Raw genomic sequence first — 23,022 nt, forward strand, 5'->3', positions numbered from 1 at the left:
TGGTTGCAGTGTCTGGTGTTACTGTTGGTCGAGGAAATCTCTGACTATCCTACAAGTGTTCAGGATTGCGACTTTCTGGAGTTCCTTGTAGTGTTCTCTGGAAGACCTATTGCTGCTAGGCTGCTATGTAGAGTCTTTGGTACCATACCGGTGTTTGACACGATGATTAGAATGGTTGATACTTCTTGCTTATGGCACATATCCTTGATCTCATGTCTCAGGTTTGTGTACTTCCTAATTTTTTCCTCATGGGTTTTCTGGAGTGTTCGGCATTGCTATGTCAATCAAGTAGGTAGCATTTTCCATCTTGTCCACAAGGGTTATATCTGGTCTGTTGTGCAGGATGGTCTTAACTGTTATTATGACACGATCCCAGTACACCTTGTGGATTTGGGTCTCTAGTACTGCCTGGGGTTCGCACTTGTAGTATGGTACACTTTCTTTGGTCAACTGGTATTTCCTCTCTAGCTTCTGATGTATTATCCTGGCTACCTGGTCGTGTCTATGAATGTACTCAGTCTGGGTGATCACCTTGCACCCCGAGGTGTTGTGTTGGATCGTTTCTGAGGCCAGGTGGCATCGTTGACATGTGTCATCTGACTTTCCAGACTCTCCTTTGTGATGTATTTTCTATAGTTTCTGGTGTTGATTACCTGGTCTAGGATGGCCAGCATGAATCCTTCAGTCTTAGGGTGAGACCGAAGGAATGAGAGCCTCGATCAACAAGGTGACACGATGACACTATCATCATATATAATCCCTCCTATCGCATCTGGGCAAAATTGCAGACACTTTCAAATTCAATCCTAACCGACAGCTGTTTTTCATCCTTCAACATTGATTCTTTCTGTTGCTCAGAATAATTGTCTGAGAGGGCATAAATTCAAATTCAGGAAAGACAGTTGTGCGAAAGAATAGATGTGCCTAAGTTTGCCTTTAGCCAGCAGGTGGTTGATTTCTGGAACAAACTTCCATCTGTAGTTGTAAAAGTTGATAGCTTAAAAAGATTCAAGGCAGAACTTGACAAACATTTGGAGTGAATGAATGGGTGAAATGAGAATGGTATTTTTTTTGGCTGATGCTATATAATCTTGCTTTTTTGCATCACGTGTCTTTACTAATGCTAATTAGTAGAGTTCCCCGTGTTTGCTGCTGGACCCATTGTTGTTTTATGTATTCAATAGTGATATTGATGAGGATATATCAGGCTTAATGTCCAAGTTTGCAGATGATACAAAATTTAACAGGGTTGTTAATGACAATAAAGACAGTATTCTACTACAAATGGATCTAAATAAGTTGGGCAAATGTGCTGAGAAGTGTCAACTGCAGTTTAACTTTGACAAATGCAAAATACTGCATATGGGTAGCAGTAACCTAAGAGTAACGTGCCGACTGTGTGGTACTACACGCAGGGAAGTTGCGAGTGAAAAATACTTGGGGGATATTGTGCAGTCAGATATGAAGTTTTCTGAGCAGTGCAGATGGGCTGCCAGAGTAGGTCATGCAGTGTTGTCAATGATATAGGTATTTTTCTAGCAGAGACAAGGAAGTATTTATTCCATTGTACAAAGCAATTGTCAGGCCACACATTGAATACTGTGTAAAGATGTGAAGACGTCATTTTAGGAAGGATGTAGAGTTTATAGAATGAGTACAAAGAATGGCAACAAGATTGGTGATGGGAACAAAGGGGTGCTCTTATCAAGATGCTTAAGTTATGCAAATTGCAGAGTCTGGAGACTAGGCACATGCGAGGTGATCTGATTGAGGTGTATAAGATCTTGTATGGGTTGAGAAAGCTCAATGCTGATGAGATTCTTCCTGTTTCTCAGATTAAGAACCTGATGGGGCATAGATTCAAACTAAGGAAAGACATTTGTAGAACAGATGTGCAGAAATTTGCCTTTAGCCAATGGGTAGTTGATTGCTCAAAGAGACTTCCATCTCTTGTTATGGAAGTTGATAGCTTAAATAAATTTAAAGCTTGCTTTCTTGCTTTCTTTTCCTTCTTGTCCACAGAATTGGCAAATACATCCCATGTATTTGCCAATTCTGTGATGACTCACCAGAAGCCTTGATATCCTATGCACCTTGCTTTCACTCTTTCCACTAGAAACGATGCAAAAGCAACCGATTTCAGAAAAAATTAGCAATTTCATCAGACTGGCTTTTTTTCATGTGGATTTGAAGAGACCTTTTAAAATATTGTTTAAACACTTTTTGTTTAAACAATGTCATGTTTATAAAAAAGATTAATTAATTTTGTTTTATTTTTTTATGAAAATTACACAATTAAAATTGTTTTGAGAACTGCATTTAGTAATGTGAAATAAAAAATTCTTATATATTTCATTTTTAGATTAATATTGGACAGCGTGATTTGAGCACAATGATTGCAATTTATCAAGAAAATCTGGCTGAAGGGGAAATGCCTGATTCAAAGAATATGGGTAAGTGTAGTTTAATTTTTATTATATACATATATATATATATATATATATAACAAAAATTAAAATTTGTTATGTATATATAATAAATTTTTACACACACACACACACACACACACACACACACACACACACACACACACACACACACACACACACACACACACACACACACACACACACACACTTATTATTATTATTATTATTATTGCTCTTATATTATTTCTCACTACCCTGATTGGGGATTTCACTTTGTGATGGGTTTGCTACCAAGTACACAGGGTGGATGTTGTTTTGTTGTTATTTCTGGTGTTACTGTTGGTTGAGAAACTCTCCGGTTATCCTACAGGTGTTCAGGATTGCAACTTTCTGGAGTTCCTTTTAGGTGTTCGCTGGGAGGCCTATTGCTGCTAGGCTGCTATGTAGATTCTTTGCCACCTGTGGTTGATATGATGGTCTTTACTTGTTGCATATGCCACATCTCTTTGATTTCCTATCTTAGGTTCATGTACTTTCTGATTTTTTTCCCCATGGGTTTTCTGCAGGTTGCCAGTGTTGTGTACCGCTATGTCAATCAGACAGATATCCTTTTCCTTCTTGTCCATAAGTGTTATGTCCAGTCTGTTCTGTGTGATTGTCTTATCCGTTATTATGGCAGGGTCCCAGTACAGCTTGTGTGTTGGGGGGGGGTCTCTAGTAGTGCCTGGGTTTCGTACTTGTAGTACAGTACACTTTCTTCAATCAACTGGTATTTCCTTGCTAGCTTCTATTGTATTATCCTGGCTACCTGCTCGTGACTATGAGTGTACTCAGTCTGGGTAATCTCCTTGCTTCCCGTCGTAATGTGTTGGATCTTTTCTGAGGCAAGGTGGCATCATTGACACGTGTCATTGAACACTCTGGGTTCCTTTGCGATGTATTTTCTGTAGTTTTCGGTGTTGATTACCTGGTCTTGGATGATGAGCATGAATCGTTCAGTCTTTGGGAAGCGCATCCCTGCATTGGAAGCACTTTCATGTATGTGATCTTAATGGACATCATTGTAGTGTCTGCCGTGGAGTGTCTTCTCTGCCCATCTTTCTAGCTTCGTTTGTGCCTCCTGGCTGGGAGAAGACTCCTCGCTAAGGTTGAGTGGTGTACACTGCTTGTCTATCTTCCTTATGGCTACAGTATATTTCTGGAAGTAATCCTTCAGGTTGGCAATCGCTGGCATCTGTTGCTCATTGAGATCTGTCAGGCCCCTTGCTCCTTCTTTCCGGGCAATTGTTAGTCGCTCCACAACTGACTTTGGGTGTTGTTGGCGTCTCTTGGTCACCATTGTCCTTGTCTTTCCTCATGATATCCTCTAGCTTGGTGTTAGTCCAATCTATGATGCCGAAAGAGTATATTAGCACTGGGAATGCATAGGTGTTTATGGCTTTAACTGTTCATGCCATTTACCTTTGCTTTCAACAGGCTTCTGACTCTCTGATGCCATTTTTTGGTCAGACAGGCCTTAATTTCCTTGTGCCGTAAGCGCTGAACCTGCATCTTTCCCAAGTATTTTTAGGCCTCTTCCGCTGCCATTGTTTTGATCTCTTTACCAGTCTGCAGCTAGTAGTTTTGTTTGACCAATTTTTCCTGGTGCAATCCGTGGGTCTTGCATTTGTCTATAACAAATTCCATCCTAATATCATTGCTGAATTCTTCAGGAGTTGCTGGAATTGTTGTAGGAATTGCTGGAACTGGAGTAGTTGCTGGAATTGCTTCTCAGTTCCCACATAGAGCTTGATGTCATCCATGTACATTTTTTTTTTTTTTTAAGTTCCTTGCGTCATCAATGGCATTCGAACCCAGGCCTTTTCCACCCGGTGTGGGGAGGACGATGCTGCCCGTGCAGACCATTTTACTTGACCATCTGCACAGGTCAACGGTCTACGCACGATGAGTTCCAACATTGCTGATGCCTTTGTAGAATCAAAGTGGAATGCAATGTTCTCGCCAACTGTTGATTATTATTATTATTATTATTATTATTATTGTTACTCTTATATTATTTTTCCCTGATTGGGGGATTCCAATCCCTGATGGGTACTGCTACCAAGTACACAGGGTGGCTGTTGTTATGTCTGGTGTTATTGTTTGTTGAGGAATTCTGACTATCCTACAGGTGTTTATGTTTGTGACTTTCTGGAGTTCCTTGTAGGTGTTCTCTGGGAGACCTATTGCTGCTAGACTGCTATGTAGGGGTCTTTGCCACCATACTAGTGGTTGACATGATGATTGGGATGGTCATTTCTTCTTGCATATGCCACATCTCCTTGACCTCATGTCTCAGGTTTGTATACTTCCTATTTTTTTCCTCATGGGTTTTCTGGACAATGCTAGTGTGAGAGCACCACAATGTCAATCAGGTAGGTAGCCTTTTCCATCTTGTCCACAAGGGTTATGTCCATTCTGTTGTGTGGGATGGTCTTATCTGTTATAATGGCGTGGTCACAGTATAGCTTGTGGGTTTGTATCTCTAGTACTGCCTGGGGTTCGTACTTGTAGTTTGGTACATTTTCTTTAAGCAACTGATATTTCCTCACTAGCTTCTGATGTATTATCCTGGCTACGTAGTCTTGTCTACAAGCGTGCTCAGTCTGGGTGATCACCTTGTATCCCTCTATGATAGTAAGCAAACCCTTAGCCATAATTATGAGAGCTTCCTTGGACTCAGGGGAGGTACCCATAGACTAGAAATGTGCAAATGTGACCCCAATTCACAAAGGAGGATCAAAGGCTGACACAAGTAATTATAGACCTGTGAGCTTAACTTCTGTTCCAGGAAAATTAATGGAGGCACTGGTTAAAGAAGCACTGCAGGATCATTTAGACAAGACTTCAGTTATAGCTCAGACACAGCATGGTTTTGTTAAGGGGAAGTCTTGCCTGACCAACTTGATTGGATACTATGATGCAGTCACAAAAGAATTGGATGCAGGGAATAACTTTGATATTATATACTTGGATCTTAGAAAGGCTTTTGATACTGTTGCACATGGAAGACTGCTACACAAATTGGAGCAGTGTGACATTGGAGGCAAATTGCTGCTATGGATAAAGGGGTGGTTGAGGGGGAGAAGACAGAGAGTGGTAATCAATGGACACTGCTCATCGTGGACTGATGTTATTAGTGGAGTCCCTCAGGGCTCAGTGTTGGGTCCATTATTGTTTTCTGTATTTATAAATGATATTGATGATGGTATATCGGGCTTAATGTCGAAGTTTGCAGACGATACAAAGGTAGGCAGGGTTGTCAAGGACACTACTGACACTATGCTGCTGCAACAGGATCTGGAAAGGTTGAGCAGATGGGCTGAGAGGTGGCAAATGAAGTTTAACATTGACAAATGTAAAGTACTACACATGGGAAACAGCAACCCCAGAGCAACGTATCAACTCTGTTGTACTACACTGACAGTGGTAGAGAATGAAAGGGATTTGGGGGTAGTTGTGCAGGCAGATATGAAGTTCTCTGAGCAGTGCAGACGGGCTGCAATAGTAGCTCATGGAGTATTGTCAATGATATACAGGAATTTTTCCAGCAGGGATAAGGAGGTGATTATTCCATTGTATAAGGCGATGGTCAGGCCACACCTAGAGTACTGTATACAGGTCTGGAGGCCTCATTTCAAGAAGGATGTAGAGCTGCTGGAACGAGTACAGAGAAGGGCAACAAGATTAGTGAATGGAACAAAGGGGTGCTCTTACGAAGAAAGGCTTAAGTTTTGCAAATTACAGTGTCTGGAGACTAGGCATCAGCGAGGTGATCTGATAGAGGTGTATAAAGCCTTGAATGGTTTAAGCATGCTCAATGCTGATGGGATTCTTCCTCTAGCTCAGAAAAATCGCCTGAGAGGGCATAAATTCAAATTGAGGAAAGACAGATGTAGGATAGACGTGCGGAAATTTGCCTTTAGCCAGCGGGTGGTTAGTTGGTGGATCAGACTTCCATCCCTTGTGGTGGAGGTTGATAGCCTAAATAAGTTTAAGGCTCAGCTGGACAGGTATTTTGAACGAACAGAGGGGTGAAGTGGAAGTGGGTTTTTTTTTTTTGGCTGATGCTGCATAAGTTTGCTTTCTTGCATCAAATGCCTCTACTAATGCTAATGCTAATGATGTGTTGGATCGTTTCTCAGGCCAATTGGCATCATTAACTTGTCTCATCTGAGATTCTGGGCTGCTTTGTGATGTACTTTCTAACTGGCTTTAATCCTTGAGCATGAATCCTTCAGTCATGGGGAAGAGCATTACTCTTATGATCCATGCACTGGAAGCAGTGTTATTGATGTGATCTTGATGGAGGTCATTGTAGTGTCTGCCATGGAGTGTCTTCTTTGCCCATCTTTCTATCTTCGTTTCTTGCACTTTCTGGGAGGAAGGGAGCTCCTCACTTAGGTTGATTGGGATATACCACTTATCTATATTCCTTATTGCCTGGTGGAGTGGTGCTGTGTTGTTCTTGAAGTAATCCTACAGGTTAACTTTTGCTGTGTTCTGTTGCTCTAATAGGTCTATCAGGCCCCTTCCTCAACACCTTTTTCTGAGCTGTTGTTAGTCTCCACTGCTGACATCGGGTGGTGGCGGCTCTTGGACATCATTGTCCTTGTCTTTCACATGATATCCTCTAGCTCGGTGTTAGTCCAATCTATGACCCAAAGGAGTATGTTAGTACTGGAGCTGCATAGGTTTTTATGGCTTTAACTGTGTTCCCTCGATTCAGGTTTGCTTTCAAGCGGCTTCTGAGTCTCTGATGATATTTTTCGGTCTGGTTTTTTGATTTCCTTGGGCTCTAACTGCTGAGCCTGCTTCATCCCTAGGTATATGTAGGTCTTTCCTTCTGTTATAGCTTCGATCTCTTTACCAGTCAGCAGCTGGTAGTTTCGGCCGAATAATTTTTCCTGGTGCAGTGCATTGGTCTTGCATTTGTCTTGACCAAATTCAATCGTGATGACCTTACTGAATTCTTTGGTGATCCAGAGTAATTGCTGGAGTTGCTTCTCAGTTGCCGCATAGAGCTTGATGTCATCCATGTACATCAGGTGGGTGAGGGTGTACAGTTTCATTCTTCCTCTTTGAGGTTATATCCATACTTATTACCATTAGGCATGGTGGATAGCGGGTTGAGTGCTAGACAGAACCACAGTGGGCTCATAGCCCTATGTGGTTCTGTTATTATTATTATTGTTCTTGTATTATTTATCCCTATATTGAGGATTGCTCATTGTGACAGGTATTGCTACCAAGTACACAGGGTGGTTGTTGTTATGTCTGGTGTTACCGTTCTTCTAGTAACTCTCTGAATATTCTACAGGTGTTGAGGATTGCGACTTTCCAGAGATTCTTGTAGGTGTTTTCCAGGAGACCTATTGCTGATTGGCTGTTATGTAGGATCTTTGGCACCAGACCTGTAGTTGACAGGGTGGTCGTAATGGTCCTTACTTGCTGCATATGCCACATCGCTTTGATCTACTGTCTTAGGTTCGTGTACTTCCTGATTTTTTCCCCATGGGTTTTCTGCAGGTTGCCAGTGTTGTGTACTGCTTTGTCAATCAGATAGGTAGCCTTTTCCTTCTGGTCCACAAGGGTTATATCCGGTCTGTGGTGTGTGGGACTGTTCTGTCCGTTATTATGTCGCGGTCCCAGTACAGCTTGTTGGTTGGAGTCTCTAGTACTGCCTGGGGTTCGTACTTTTATTACAGTACACTTTCTATGATCAACAGGTATTTCCTTGCTAGCTTCTGCTGTATTATCCTGGCTACCTGGTCATGTCTATGAGTGTACTCAATCTGAGTGATCATCTTGCATCCAGCGGTCGACGTGAGTCACCGAACACTCTGGGCTCCTTGGTGATGTAATTTCTATAGTTCCTAGTGTTGATTACCTGGTCTTGGATAGCGAGCATGAATCCTTCAGTCTCGGGGAAGAGCGTCCCGCTCGTGAGCCATGCATTGGAAGCAGTTTTATGTATGTGATCCTGATGGAGATTATTGTAGTGTCTACCATGGAGTGTTTTCTCTGCCTATCTTTCTAGCTTTGTTTGTACCTCCTACTTGGTGGGGGACTCCTCGCTTAGGTTGATTGGGGTATACTGCTTATCTATCTTCCTTATGGCCTGGTGGAGTCCTGCTGTGAGTTTCTGGAAGTAATCATTCAGGTTAACTATCACTGTCTTCTGTTGCTCAATGAGGTCTATCAGGCTCCTTCCTCCTTCTTCCCGAGCAATTGTCAGTCTCTCTACAGCAGCTTTTGGTTGGTGTTGGTGGCTCTTGGTCATCATTGTCCTTGTCTTTCTCACTTTATCCTCCAGCTTGGTGTTACTCCATCTATGACCTCCGAAGGACTATGTTATACTGGGACTGCAAAGGTGCTTATGGCTTTAACTGTGTTCCCTCCATTCAGCTTTGCTTTAACCAGGCTTCTGAGTCTCTCGTGGTATTTTTCGATCAGGCAGGCCTTAATTTCCTTATTCTGTAACTGCTGAGCCTGCGTCATCCTCAAATATTTGTAGGCCTCTCCATCTGTCATGGCTTTGATCTCTTTGTCAGTCTACAATTGGTAGTTTCGGTTCACTGATTTTCTCTGGTGCAGTTCATGGGTCTTGCATTTGTCTAGACCAAATTCTATCGTAATATCATTGCTGAATTCTTTGGTGATCGGGAGTAGTTGCTGGAGATGCTTCTGGTTCCCATGTAGAACTTGATGTCATCCATGTACATGTGGGTGAGGGTGTACAGGTTCTTCTTGCCTTGTTTGAGGTTATATCCATACTTGCTACTGTTGAGCATGGTGCATAGTGGGTTTAGTGGAAGACAGGAGCACAATTGGCTTAGGGCATCTCCCTCAAAGATTCCTCTCCTAATGGAGATTGGCCTGGTTGTGATGTTTTCGACGTTAATGGTGGTACTCCATTTCATCTTCATTTCTCCTAGGAAGTTTGTCACTATCGGATTCACTTTGTAGATGTTCAGCACCTCTATTAGCCAGCTATGAGCAATGGAGCCGAAGGCCTTGCGGTAATCGATGTAGGCTGCGTACATGTTGCAGCGCTTCTTGTATGCTTGCTCCATAACTGTGGCATCTATGGTAATTTCTCCTTGCATCCTTTGCTCAGCCGCTTGCATCCTTTTTGCTGTTCGGCCATTATGCTCCTGCTCTCCAAGTGGTCTGTTATCTTGCAGGATATGCAGCTGCTCAGGATCTTGTACATTGTTGGGAGGCAGGTAATTGGCCTATATTTTGCCAAATTTCTTGTATCTTCTTCTTTAGGCTTCAGATATATAATTCCTCTAGTGAAAAACTTCGGGATTGTCTCTGGGTGCCTTATCATTTGGGTGAACTGCTCTGCCACGTGCTTTGTGTGTGCAACTGAGCTTCTTGTACCAGTAGTTATGGACGTTATCTATTCCTGGAGTTTGCCAGTTGGGAGAGTTCTTAATCGTTTGCTTTAGTTCTTCTTCCCCAATCCATTTTCTCATTTCTTGTACGTCCTTGGTTTTCTTGCATTCTAGTTCTATCCAGGTGGCTTGGCTGTTATGTTTTACTTCCCTGCTCCATATGTTTCCCCTAAATCCTCAATCATCTTCTTCTCAGGTGGTCCATCTTCCTTATTTCCCATCTTCTCCGAGATTCCTTTAGAAACCTCTTTGTTCCTCTTCGAAGATTCGGTTTTTTATTTTCCTCTTGGAGCTCTCTTTGTATCAGTGTAGTCTCTTGCTGAGTGCAAGGAGGTTCTGCTTCAATGTGTTGAACTACTCTCCTATTCTCTGATTTTTTGTCTCATGTTTGGTGTGGACGCTCTCTCTCTCTTGAGGATGCACTTCACTTTTCCATTTAATTTCTTACTCCTATTGCCCAGTTGGTACTGGTTCAATTGGCCTATATGGACTCTTTAATTCTTCTATCTTCTGCTGAAGTCTTCTATCCCAAGCTGGTAGTTCCTTCTGTTTTCGGTTCTTCTGCTGCTGCTGGTCTCTCGCTTCTCTTCCATTAATCCCTGTAGTTGCTACTGCAGCACAATACACAGCTGTGTGGATGGCCTCCAGTTTTGCACTATTGCTGTCGAGGTAAGTCGGTATTATGTGCAGATTCAGGTGGTCTGTGACTCTCCACAAGGTTCTATTCGGCCTTCTTCCACTCGTCTTCTATTCTGGATATCATGATCTCATCTGTTTCCACTTCAACTGCTGTGGGTTGTATTTCCTCTTGCTCTTCTGCCTCTGATTCGGTGGTGGTATGTTCTTCCTCCTCTGGTTCCATATTCTTTATCCTTTGTAGTTGATCGCTCACGTCCTGCTTGATTTTTTCAAAGATTGCAGGGGCTGTTAGGTTCTTCATGACGATGGTCCTTCTCTGGTTCGCTGTTCAGTGACCTGAATATCCAGGAATCATTGCAGCCACTTGGTATGTAGTCTCACCCTGAAAGTTGTAATATCGGTCTCCAGCTTCGTTATTTCGTAGTATGCTTCCATGATGTACGTATTCATTTTGATGCTCCACTTCATGCGTTGGCATTTTCTCCCTTCCTGGGTGGTCACTAGCGAAGTTGTACAGGAAGAACTTCCAATTAGTGGTGTTGGATGGTCTTGCCCTTCTTTTCTGGTAGCCTTACAGGGGACAGCACCACTCGTTCAACTGTCTTCCTCAGGAGACCATCTCTGATTTTTCGAACCAAACCCTCTGCCTAAGGCCTGAACGCGAGTGACTTTATCCTGTGCCACACTCGATGCAGTATGATTAATATTTCTCTGCAACATCATCCATTATTGGAGGTGGACCTGTTTAGCTTCGGCTTTTGTCCAGTGGTAGTTCTCGCGAGTGATGCCAGATGGCGCCACAATCTGCCTTAGCCGCCACTCCGACCTTGGGGTGAGTAGGTCCTTTGGAACAACTTTCACGATGTTTATTTATTTTATTAATTTTTTTATTACTATTAATTTATTTTTTATTGTTATTATTATTCTAATTTATTCCTATTAATATTATGCCGGTCTCCCAGCGTGATGGAGCTGCGGTCGCTTCCGCCAAGGCGGTACTCGAACTCAGATCCATCAGGCTGGTAGTCCAGTGTCTTCACCTCTGGTTCATCACGCCCCCTTATTATTATTATTGTTGTTGCTCATATTATTTCTCCCTGATTGGGGGATTCCACTCTGTGACGAGTACTGCTACCAAGTACACAGGGTGGTTGTAATGTCCGGTGTTACTGTCGGTCGAGGAAATCTCTGACTTTCCTACAGATGTTCAGGATTGCGACTTACTGGAGTTCCCTGTAGGTGTTCTCTATAGTCTTTGGTACCATACCGGTGGTTGACACGATGATTGATACCCCTTGCATATGCCACAAAATCTTAATCTCATTGTCTCAGGTTCATATATTCCTAATTCTTTCTTCATGGGTTTTCTGAATATTACTAGTGTTCGGAACTGCTATGTCAATCAGATAGGTAGCCTTTTGCATCTTGTCCACAAGGGTTATATCCGGTCTGTTGTGCGGGATGGTTTTATCCGTTATTATGGTACGGTCCCAGTACAGCTTGTGGTTTCAGGTCACTAGTACTGCTTGGGGTTCGTACTTGTAGTAAGGTACACTTTCTTTATTATTATTATTATTATTATTATTATTATTATTAGCCATTTGGTGCAAAGAAGTCTTAGGCTTATGGTGCAGCAGCCAAAAAAATTTTGAGTTAGCCTGAGAGAGAGAGAGAGAGAGAGAGAGAGAGAGAGAGAGAGAGAGAAAGAAAGTCAGTAGTAGAAGTGGATCACCAAGAAAGAGAAGAATGACGATATCCAGTTGAGTACCCTGGGTGTGCCAAGCCCATACTCATCAGATGTGAGCTCCTGGGTTATCCCTTTTGTTCCATTCACCAGCCTGGTTTTCCTTCTCTCCACTTGTTGCAGCAGCTCTACATCCTTCATGAAGTGAGTCCTCCAGATCTATATACGATACTCAAGATGCAGCCTAACCATAGCTTTATACAAAGGTATAATCATTTCCTTATCTCTGTTAGCAAAGTATCTGTATCATTGACAAAGCTGTTTTGACTGCATGTCTGCACTGTTCAGAGAAATTCCTATCTGACTGCACAATTACTCCCAATCTTTTTCGTTTTCCACTACCTTGACTGCAGTACTATACAGTTGATAAGTTACACTGGGATTACTGCTACCCAATTTTCAGTAATCCCGGAGTACCTTGTATTTGTCAATTTAAACTTCAACTGCCATTTCTCAGCCCAAATAACCTGTTTTCTAGATTTCATTGCTCTAGTTTACCAAAATTTTTGTCATTAATCACTGTGGTAACCTTTTATAGATAACTATATATGTGTAGACTACTTCATCTTTTTGATGTTTTCTGCCTTCTTGTTTCCACTGCCTTCTTATGTTATTAAACATATACATACATGTCTATTTATACTTCTATATTTACAATAATGAAGAAAATAATGCTCCCAACCTGATGGAGGAACAAAGAGTGAGGATGACCAGTTGAGCCTAAAGAAGAGATTGCTTCCCAGAAAAAAAATTGTAAAAAGTAATAATGCTGCAGAATATAAAAAAGGAGGGAAGGAGTTTCTCTTGCTAGAACCTGATTATCCACATATTAATGAAATCTGAGTACGATGTTAGCATTCTAGAGGGAGAGAAGAAGCTAAAAGAGGTGAAACACTTGTTGCCTTATTTAGCATTAGCATTAGTAGAGGCATTTGATGCAAGAAAGCAAGCTTATGCAGCATCAGCCAAAAAAAAAAAAAAAAAAAAAAAAAAAAACCCACTTCCACTTCACCCCTCTGTTCGTTCAAAATACCTGTCCAGCTGAGCCTTAAACTTATTTAGGCTATCAACCTCCACCACAAGGGATGGAAGTCTGTTCCACCAACCAACCACCCGCTGGCTAAAGGCAAATTTCCGCACGTCTATCCTACATCTGTCTTTCCTCAATTTGAATTTATGCCCTCTAAGGTGATTTTTCTGAGCTAGAGGAAGAATCCCATCAGCATTGAGCATGCTTAAACCATTCAAGCCTTTATACACCTCTATCAGATCACCTCGCTGGTGCCTAGTCTCCAGACACTGTAATTTGCAAAACTTAAGCCTTTCTTCGTAAGAGCACCCCTTTGTTCCATTCACTAATCTTGTTGCCCTTCTCTGTACTCGTTCCAGCAGCTCTACATCCTTCTTGAAATGAGGCCTCCAGACCTGTATACAGTACTCTAGATGTGGCCTGACCATCGCCTTATACAATGGAATAATCACCTCCTTATCCCTGCTGGAAAAATTCCTGTATATCATTGACAATACTCCATGAGCTACTCTTGCAGCCCGTCTGCACTGCTCAGAGAACTTCATATCTGCCTGCACAACCACCCCCAAGTCCCTTTCATTCTCTACCACTGTCAGTGTAGTACCACAGAGTTGATACGTTGCTCTGGGGTTGCTGTTTCCCATGTGTACTACTTTACATTTGTCAATGTTAAACTTCATTTGCCACCTCTCAGCCCATCTGCTCAACCTTTCCAGATCCTGTTGCAGCAGCAGCATAGTGTCAGTAGTGTCCTTGACAACCCTGCCAACCTTTGTATCGTCTGCAAACTTGGACATTAAGCCCGATATACCATCATCAATATCATTTATAAATACAGAAAACAATAATGGACCCAACACTGAGCTGAGGGACTCCACTAATAACATCAGTCCACGATGAGCAGTGTCCATTGATTACCACTCTCTGTCTTCTCCCCCTCAACCACCCCTTTATCCATAGCAGCAATTTGCCTCCAATGTCACACTGCTCCAATTTGTGTAGCAGTCTTCCATGTGCAACAGTATCAAAAGCCTTTCTAAGATCCAAGTATATAATATCAAAGTTATTCCCTGCATCCAGTTCTTTTGTGACTGCATCATAGTATCCAATCAAGTTGGTCAGGCAAGACCTCCCCTTAACAAAACCATGCTGTGTCTGAGCTATAACTGAAGTCTTGTCTAAATGATCCTGCAGTGCTTCTTTAACCAGTGCCTCCATTAATTTTCCTGGAACAGAAGTTAAGCTCACAGGTCTATAATTACTTGTGTCAGCCTTTGATCCTCCTTTGTGAATTGGGGTCACATTTGCACATTTCCAGTCTATGGGTACCTCCCCTGAGTCCAAGGAAGCTCTCATAATTATGGCTAAGGGTTTGCTTACTTCCTTTGCTGCCTCCTTTAATATAACTGGATAGATCCCATCCACCCCGGGTGCCTTTCTTGTGTTTATCTTCAACAGTTTCTCCTCCACTTTACTCCCAGTTATTTCAAGATTCTGTAGCTTACTGCTAGAGTTGAATACACCTCTGGCATTCCCCTCGCTGAATAACTCCTCATGTGTGAATGTCGATGCAAAATATTCATTTAGTTTGTTAGCTACCTGAGCAGGATCATCAACACTTGACCCATCAATATCAAGTGGACCAATCTGATTCATCTCCTTCCTTCTAGAGTTTACATAAGTAAAGAACTCTTTGCTGTTTTTCTTTGCATCCCTTGCCAAGGATTTCTCATAATCTGCCTTCGCCTGCCTAACCTCCTTTGTAACTTGGTTGCATATCAACTTGTATCTATCATAGGCTTCTGTGTCATGTGTTAATTTGTATGTATCCCATGCATTTTTCTTCTCTGCCATATGCCTCATTAGTTCATCTGACATCCATTTTGGCCTAAACCTTGAAAAATATTTCTTAGTTGGTATGTTGTTGTTGTTATTTGGTTTTTAGGAGCATTAGCAACTAAGGCCATATTGCTCCGGGATATGCGGTGGTCATTCCCTGAATGACCTTTCCGCATCCTCCGTATTTGGTGGTGACGGGCTCGAACCCCGGTCTAATCAAGAAGCGTGTGCTACGCACTGCTGCTCCTTCCCACCTGGCTACGGAGGCGCCCATAGAAACAGGTGCATGTATACCGCGTGTACACCAATGCTAGCAGTTTGGTAAATAAATTTGATGAATTTGAGGTATTGCTCAAAACATCAAAGGCAGATATTGTTGGGATATCAGAGACGTGGTGTCACACAGATATAAGGAATGAAGAACTGGAATTTGGGGAGTACAATGTGTACAGAGATGAAGTACAATGTGTACGGAGGCGCCTAGTTGGTATGTAAAGCCTAGTAGTAGTAGCTTCCAAGATAAGTTCTTTGAATGCTTCCCATTTTGAATTTGCTGTTGGTAACATCATCAGTTGGTCCCACTGTATAGAATTTAAATACTGTCTCAGTCCATCGTAGTCGCCTTTACGGAAGCAATAACCCTTCCCTTTACCCCTAATGGTAGTTACCTCTTTGAGTAAATCCCACTTCAGCAAACTGTGATCACTGCCACCTAGTGGTTCATTTATCTGCAGATTCTTAATGCATGAAGAATCACAGCTGATAATCAAATCAAGAGTATTACTCCCTCTAGTTGCCTCCCGAACATGCTGATGTAGAAAACAATCATACAATAAATCCACAAAAGTCCTGCTAGTGTGTGAGTAACAAGCCCCCAAATTCCAGTCAATATCTGGGAAATTAAAATCTCCCATTATAAGACACTCTGATTTACTGGCCCACTCTATTTCCCTGTACAGTTCCTTATTATACTCATCAGAGTCATTTGGCCTATAGCACACTCCTACTCTCAATTTTGATCTCCCAATGTTTATCTCACACCAAACTGACTCCACACTGCACTGTCCAGCGATGTCGACTGGCTTCACTTCCTTGGTTTTTATGTGTTTCTTAACTAATAGCATAACCCCTCCTCCCTTCCTATCCTGTCTATCCTTTCTGTAGACGTTGTACTCCCCAAATTGCAGTTCTGGATCCCTTATATCTGTGTGACACCACGTCTCTGATATCTGATATCCCAACAATATCTGCCTTCGATGTTTTGAGCAATACCTAAAATTCATCAAATTTATTTACTAAACTCCTAGCATTGGTGTACACGCAAGTATACCTGCACCTGTTTCTATTCTTAGCTACCCTAACACAACCTATGTGTTTACTTGTACCGCAATGGCTCCCAGCAGTCTCTGAAATACCATGCATCTTGTTTTTCAGGCTTCTGCTCATTCTAATAGAAGCAGTGCAAGAATCTCTTTCACCTCTGCCAGTGGCTACTGTCAATCTATTGGTCTTTGTCTCCCCCCAAGCTAGCAGTTTTCCGACCCACCTAACACTGCCTTGATAGCATCAGCAAATATTCTTGCACCCTTTCTATTTAAGTGTATCCCATTCCTGTAGAAGCAATCTCTCCTGTTAACAAGTACAGTCCAGGCTGAAAAAAAGTCTACCCTTTGAGCCTTGCACAATCTTTCCAGGGCCGAATTGATCGACAAGGCTCTCATCATATACTCCCTCCTATCGTGTCTGGGCAGAATTGCAGACACTTTCAAATTCAACCCTAATTCTCGGCTTTTGTTCAACAGTGACCTGTACTTGTTAAGTAATTCTGCCGGTCTCCTACTCTTAATATTATTAGTGCCAACGTGTACAACTATATCACCTTTTGTGCCCTTAAAAGATGATATTCGCTCTACAACGTCATCAACCTTTGCCCCTGGCAGACATACCCTGGTCCTGTTCCACCTATCTTTTTTACAAAGCATGTTCCCCGTTTCCCTGACAATAGAGTCACCAACAACTACTAGTTCCTTCGGGACCAGCGCATTCTGCCTTAGGGGTTGTCTCTGTGTCACGCGAAGCCCAAGTGCAAGCTCTGGCGTTGATGTGGGCAGCTGAGAGCTTGATGGGCCCCTCAATTTAGTTTCTTCGAGGGCATCCACCCTGTCCTTCAAGCTCTCATATAGGCCCACAAGAACGCCGAGTTGTTGCCTGATATCGATACACTCCTTGCATCGCGCACACACAAAGACATCCCCCTTGGCAGTATCATGTCCCGTACCCGATTGCTCTGCAAACATCAAGCAAACAGTGCATTTTATAAGGCTGTGAGTCAGAGGACAACTGCCCCCCTCAGTTCTGCTCTGAGCCACAGCACTTCCATTAGCTTGAGCCTTTTGCTTTGCTGCTCTGGTCTGAGTCATGATTCTATTAATTTATTAATTAATTATGTTATGTTATTAATTATATTACGTTTGTAATCTAAGTCGTTATATGTATTTATTTAAACGTACAATTTAACTGCTAACGAAGTTCAACTAACGCTATCTAGTACGGTATATAACCTACGGTATATCTAGTACGGTATCACAATGGCGGGAAAGTTACTAACGGTAACGGTAGTTACGAACACGTGGAAACCCTTACCGATACTTTTACAAGGCCGAGTAAAGAATAAATACACCAAATTAATCAAAAAATCACAAAATAATGTTATACTACTAAATTTAAATCAAAAGTTTTAGAAAAACAATAATTTCAAATCAATAAATAAGAAAAATCCAATTAGCGGCTTTGAACACGACCGTCACTAGTAGCCTCGTCAGCAGACCAAATTAGGTGAGGATCTTGCCTCATTCAGCAAAACACTGAAACCACGGGAACTTTAGCATTACCATTAGTACAGGCATATGATGCAAGAAAGCAAGCTTATGCAGCATCGGCCAAAAAAAAAGTGTCTGCAATTATGCCCAGACACGATAGGAGGGAGTATATGAGGAGAGCCCTGTCAATCAATTCGGCCCTGGAAAGATTGTGCAAGGCTCAAGGGGTAGAATTTTTTTCAGCCTGGTCTGTACTTGTTAACAGGAGACACTGCTTCTACAGGGATGGGATACACTTATATAGAAAGGGTGCAAGAATGTTTGCTGATGCTATCGAGGCAGTTTTAGGTGGGTCGGAAAACTGCTAGATTGGGGGGGGGGGATACAAGGACTAATAGATTAACAGTAGCCACTGCTTGAGGTGAAAGTGATTCTTGCACTGCTTCTATTGGAATCAGCCGCAGCCTGGAAAATAAGATGCAGGATATTTCAGAGACTGCTGGGAATCATTAAGGTACAAATAAACACATGGGTTGTGTTAGGGTAGCTAAGAAAAAGAACAGGTGCATGTATACTTGTGTGTACACCAATGCTAGGAGTTTGGTAAATAAATTTGATGAATTTGAGGTTTGCTCAAAACATCAAAGGCAGATATTGTAGGGATTTCAGAGACGTGGTGTCGCACAGATATAAGGAATGTAGAACTGGAATTTGGGGAGTACAATGTCTACAGAAAGGATAGACAGGATAGGAAGAGAGGAGGGGTTATGCTATTAGTTAAGAAATACATAAAATCCAAGGAAGTGAAGCCAGTCGACATTGCTGGACAGTGCAGTGTCGAGTCAGTTTGGTGTGACATAAGCATTGGAAGATCAAAATTGAGAGTAGGAGTGTGCTATAGGCCTAATGACTCTGATGAGTATAATAAGAAACTGTACAGGAAAATAGAGTGGGCCAGTAAATCAGAGAGTCTAATCATGGGGGAATTTAATTTCCCAGATATTGACTGGAATTTGGGGGTTGGTCACTCACACACTAGCAAGGCTTTTGTGGATTTATTGGATGATTGCTTTTTACATCAGCAGGTTCGGGAGGCAACTAGAGGGAGTAATACTCTTGATTTGATTATCAGTAGTGATTCTTCATGCATTAAAAATCTGCAGGTAAAGGAACCACTAGGTGACAGTGATCACAGTGTGCTAAAGTGGGATTTACTCAAAGAGGTAACTACCATTAGGGGTAAAGGGAATTGTTAGTGCTTTCGTAAAGGCGACTACGATTGACTGAGACAGTATTTAAATTCTATACAGTGGGACTAACTGATGATGTTACCAACAGCAAATTCAAAATGGGAAGCATTCAAAGAACTTATCTTGGAAGCTACTAGGCTTTACATACCAACTAAGAAATATTGTTCAAGGTTTAGGCCTAAGTGGATATCAGATGAACTAATGAGACATATGGCAGAGAAGAAAATTGCATGGGATACATACAAATTAACACGCGACACAGAAGCCTGCGATAGATACAAGTTGATCTGTAACCAAGTTACAAAGCAGGTTATGCAGGTGAAGGCAGATTACGAGAAATCTCTGGCAAGGGATGGAAAGAAAAACAGCAAAGAGTTCTTTACTTATGTAAACTCTAGAAGGAAAGGGATGAATCAGATTGGTCCACTTGATAGCGATGGGTCAACTGTTGATGATCCTGCTCAGGTAGCTAACAAACTAAATGAATATTTTGCATCGACATTCACACATGAGGAGTTATTCAGCAAGGGGAATGCCAGAGGTGTATTCAACTGTGGCAGTAAGCTAGAGAATCTTGTAATAACTGATAGTAAAGTGGAGAAGAAATTGTTGAAAATAAATACAACAAAGATACCTGGGGTGGATGGGATCTATCCAGTTATACTAAAGGAGGCAGCAAAGGAAGTAAGCAAAGCCATAATTATGAGAGCTTCCTTGGACTCAGGGGAAGTACCCATGGACTGTAGATATGCAAATGTGGCCCCAATTCACAAAGGAGGATCAAAGGGCGACACAAGTAATTATAGACCTGTTAGTTTAACTTCTGTTCCCGGAAAATTAATGGAGGCACTGCTTAAAGAAGCACTGCAGGATGATCCAGACAAGACTTCAGTTATAGCTCAGACTCAGCAAGGTTTTGTTAAGGGAAAATCTTGCCTGACCAATTTGATTCGATGCTATGATGCAGTCACAAAAGAACTGGATGCAGGGAATAACTTTGATATTATATACTTGGATCTTAGAAAAGCTTTTGATACTGTTGCACATGGAAGACTGCTGTACAAATTGGAGCAGTGTGGCATTGGAGGCAAATTGCTGCTATGGATAAAGGGGTGGTTGAGGGGGAGAAGACAGAGAGTGGAAATCAATGGACACTGCTCATCGTGGACTAATGTTATTAGTGGAGCCCCTCAGGGTTCAGTATTGGGTCCATTATTGTTTTCTGTATTTATAAATGATATTGATGATGGTATATTAAGCTTAATATCCAAGTTTGCAGACGATACGAAGGTTGGCAGGATTGTCAAGGACACTATTGGAATCAGCCGCAGCCTGGAAAATAAGATGCAGGATATTTCAGAGACTGCTGGTAATCATTAAGGTACAAATAAACACATGGGTTGTGTTAGGGTAGCTAAGAAAAAGAACAGGTGCATGTATACTTGTGTGTACACCAATGCTAGGAGTTTGGTAAATAAATTTGATGAATTTGAGGTTTGCTCAAAACATGATGAATTTGAGGTTTGCCTCTACTATTGCTAATGCTGATGCTAAATTTATTTAGGCTATCAACTTCCACAACAAGCAATGGAAGTGTGTTCTACCAAACAACTACGTGCTGTTATTTGTTGTTATTTGGTTTTTAGGAGCATTAGCAACTAAGGCCATATTGCCCCGGGGATAAGCAATGGTTATTCTCTGACCTTTCCGCATCCTCTGTGTTTGGTGGGCACGGGATCGAACTCCGGTCTAACCAAGAAGCATGTGCTACGGACTGCTGCTCCTGCCCACCTGCCAACAGAGGCATCCACTACTACCCACTCGATAAAGTAAAATTTCTGCACATCTATCCTACATCTGTCGTTCCTCGATTTGAATTTATGCCCTCTCAGGTGATTATTCTGAGCAAGAGGAAGAATCCCCATCAGCATTGAGCATGCTGAAACCATTCAAGGCTTTATTCACCTCTATCAGACCACATCGCCATTGCGTAGTCTCCAGACACTGTAATTTGCAAAATTTAAGCCTTTCGTCTTAAGAGCAACCCTTTGTTCCATTCACTAATCTTGTTGCCCTTCTCTGTACTCTTTCCAGCAGCTCTACATCCTTCTTGAAATGAGGCCTCCAGACCTGTATGCAGTACTCAAGGAGTGGCCTGATCACTCCTTTATACAGGGGAATACTCACCTCCTTATCCCTGCTAGAAAAATTCCTGTATGTCATTGAAAGACACCATGAGTTACTTTTGTAGGTCATCTGCACTGCTTAGAGAACTTCATATCTCTAGGGTTACATTTCCCATATGTAGTACTTTACATTTGTCAATGTTAAACTTCATTTGCCACCTCTCAGCCCATCTGCTCAAACTTTCCAGATCCTGTTGTAGCAGTAAACTGTCAGTAGTGTCCTTAACAACCATGCCAACCTTTGATTCGTCTGCAAACTTGGACATTAAGCTTGATATACCATCATCAGTATCATTTATAAATACAGAAAACAGCAATGGACCCAACACTGAACCCTCAGGGACTCCACTATTAACATTAGCCCACGATGAGCAGTGTCCATTCATTACCACTTTCTGTCTACTCCCCCTCAACCATCCCTTTATTCATAGCAGCAATTTGCCTCCAATGCCACACTGCTCCAATTTGTATGTGCGCCTCCGTAGCCAGGTGGGAAGGAGCAGCAGTGCGTAGCACACGCTTCTTAATTAGAAAGGGGTTCGAGCCCGTCAACACCAAATACGGAGGATGCGGAAAGGTCAGGGAATGACCACCGCATATCCCGGAGCAATATGCCCTTAGTTGCTAATGCTCCTATCAAAACAAAACTCTAATTTGTGCAGCAGCTTCCATGTAAAACAGTATCAAAAGCCTTTTCAAAATCCAAATATATAATATCAAAGTTATTCCCTGTATCCAGCACGTTTGTGACTGCATCATAGTATCCAATCAAATTTGTCAGGCAAGGCCTTTCCTTAACAAAACTGTGTCCGAGCTATAACTGAAATCTTGTCTAGATGATCCTGCAGTGCTTCTTTAACCAGTGGCTCCATTAATTTTTCTGGAACAGAAGTTAAACTCACAGGTCTATAATTCCTTGTGCTAGCCTTTGATCCTCCTTTTTCAAGTGGGGTCGCATTTGCACATCTCCAGTCTATGCGTACCTCCCCTGAGTCCAAGGAAGCTCTCATAATTATGGCTAAGGGTTTGCTTACTTCCTTTGCTGCCTCCTTTAATATAACTGGATAGATCCCATCCACCCCGGGTGCCTTTCTTGTGTTTAACTTCAACAATTTCTCCTCCACTTTACTCTCAGTTATTACAAAATCATCTCGCTCACTGAGGTGAGCGAGATGATTTTGATGCCAGAGGTGAAGAGATTACTTCACCTCTGGCATTCCCCTTCCTGAATAACTGCTCATGTGGGAATGTAGAAGCAAAATACTCGTTTAGTTTGTTAGCCACCTGAGCAGGATCAATAACAGTTGAACCATCAATATGCAGTGGACAAATCTGATTCATTCCTATTCTTCTACAGTTTACATAGGTACAGAACTCTTTTCTGTTTTTCTTTGCATCCTTTGCCAAGGATTTCTTATAATCTACCTTTGCCTGCCTAATCTCCTTTGTGACTTAGTTACAGACCACATTATATCTATCATAGGCTTCCATGTCACCCATTAATTTATATGTATCCCATGAATTTTTCTTCTCTGCCATATGTCTCATTAGTTCATCTGACATCCATTTAGGTCTAAACTTTGAACAATATTTTTTAGTTAGTATGAAAAGCCTAGTAGCTTCCAAGATTATTTCTTTGAATGC

The 23,022-nt window shown here is 42.0% G+C and overlaps 1 protein-coding gene across 1 annotated transcript in view; it reads left to right on the forward strand.

The window, feature by feature from the left end:
* LOC150088255 (intermembrane lipid transfer protein VPS13A-like) overlaps nt 1-23,022 on the forward strand; it is a 3,009,916-nt gene that overhangs the window by 1,183,339 nt on the left and 1,803,555 nt on the right. Inside the window, exon 32 of the mRNA XM_090370087.1 lies at nt 2,363-2,453. Coding sequence (XP_090226213.1) covers nt 2,363-2,453 — 91 coding nt within the window. The remainder of the gene's footprint in view (nt 1-2,362; nt 2,454-23,022) is intronic.

Source organism: Mastigoproctus giganteus, chromosome 3, assembly GCF_048544385.1.
Source record: "Mastigoproctus giganteus isolate SK-2022 chromosome 3, ASM4854438v1, whole genome shotgun sequence".
NCBI lineage: Eukaryota > Metazoa > Arthropoda > Arachnida > Uropygi > Thelyphonidae > Mastigoproctus > Mastigoproctus giganteus.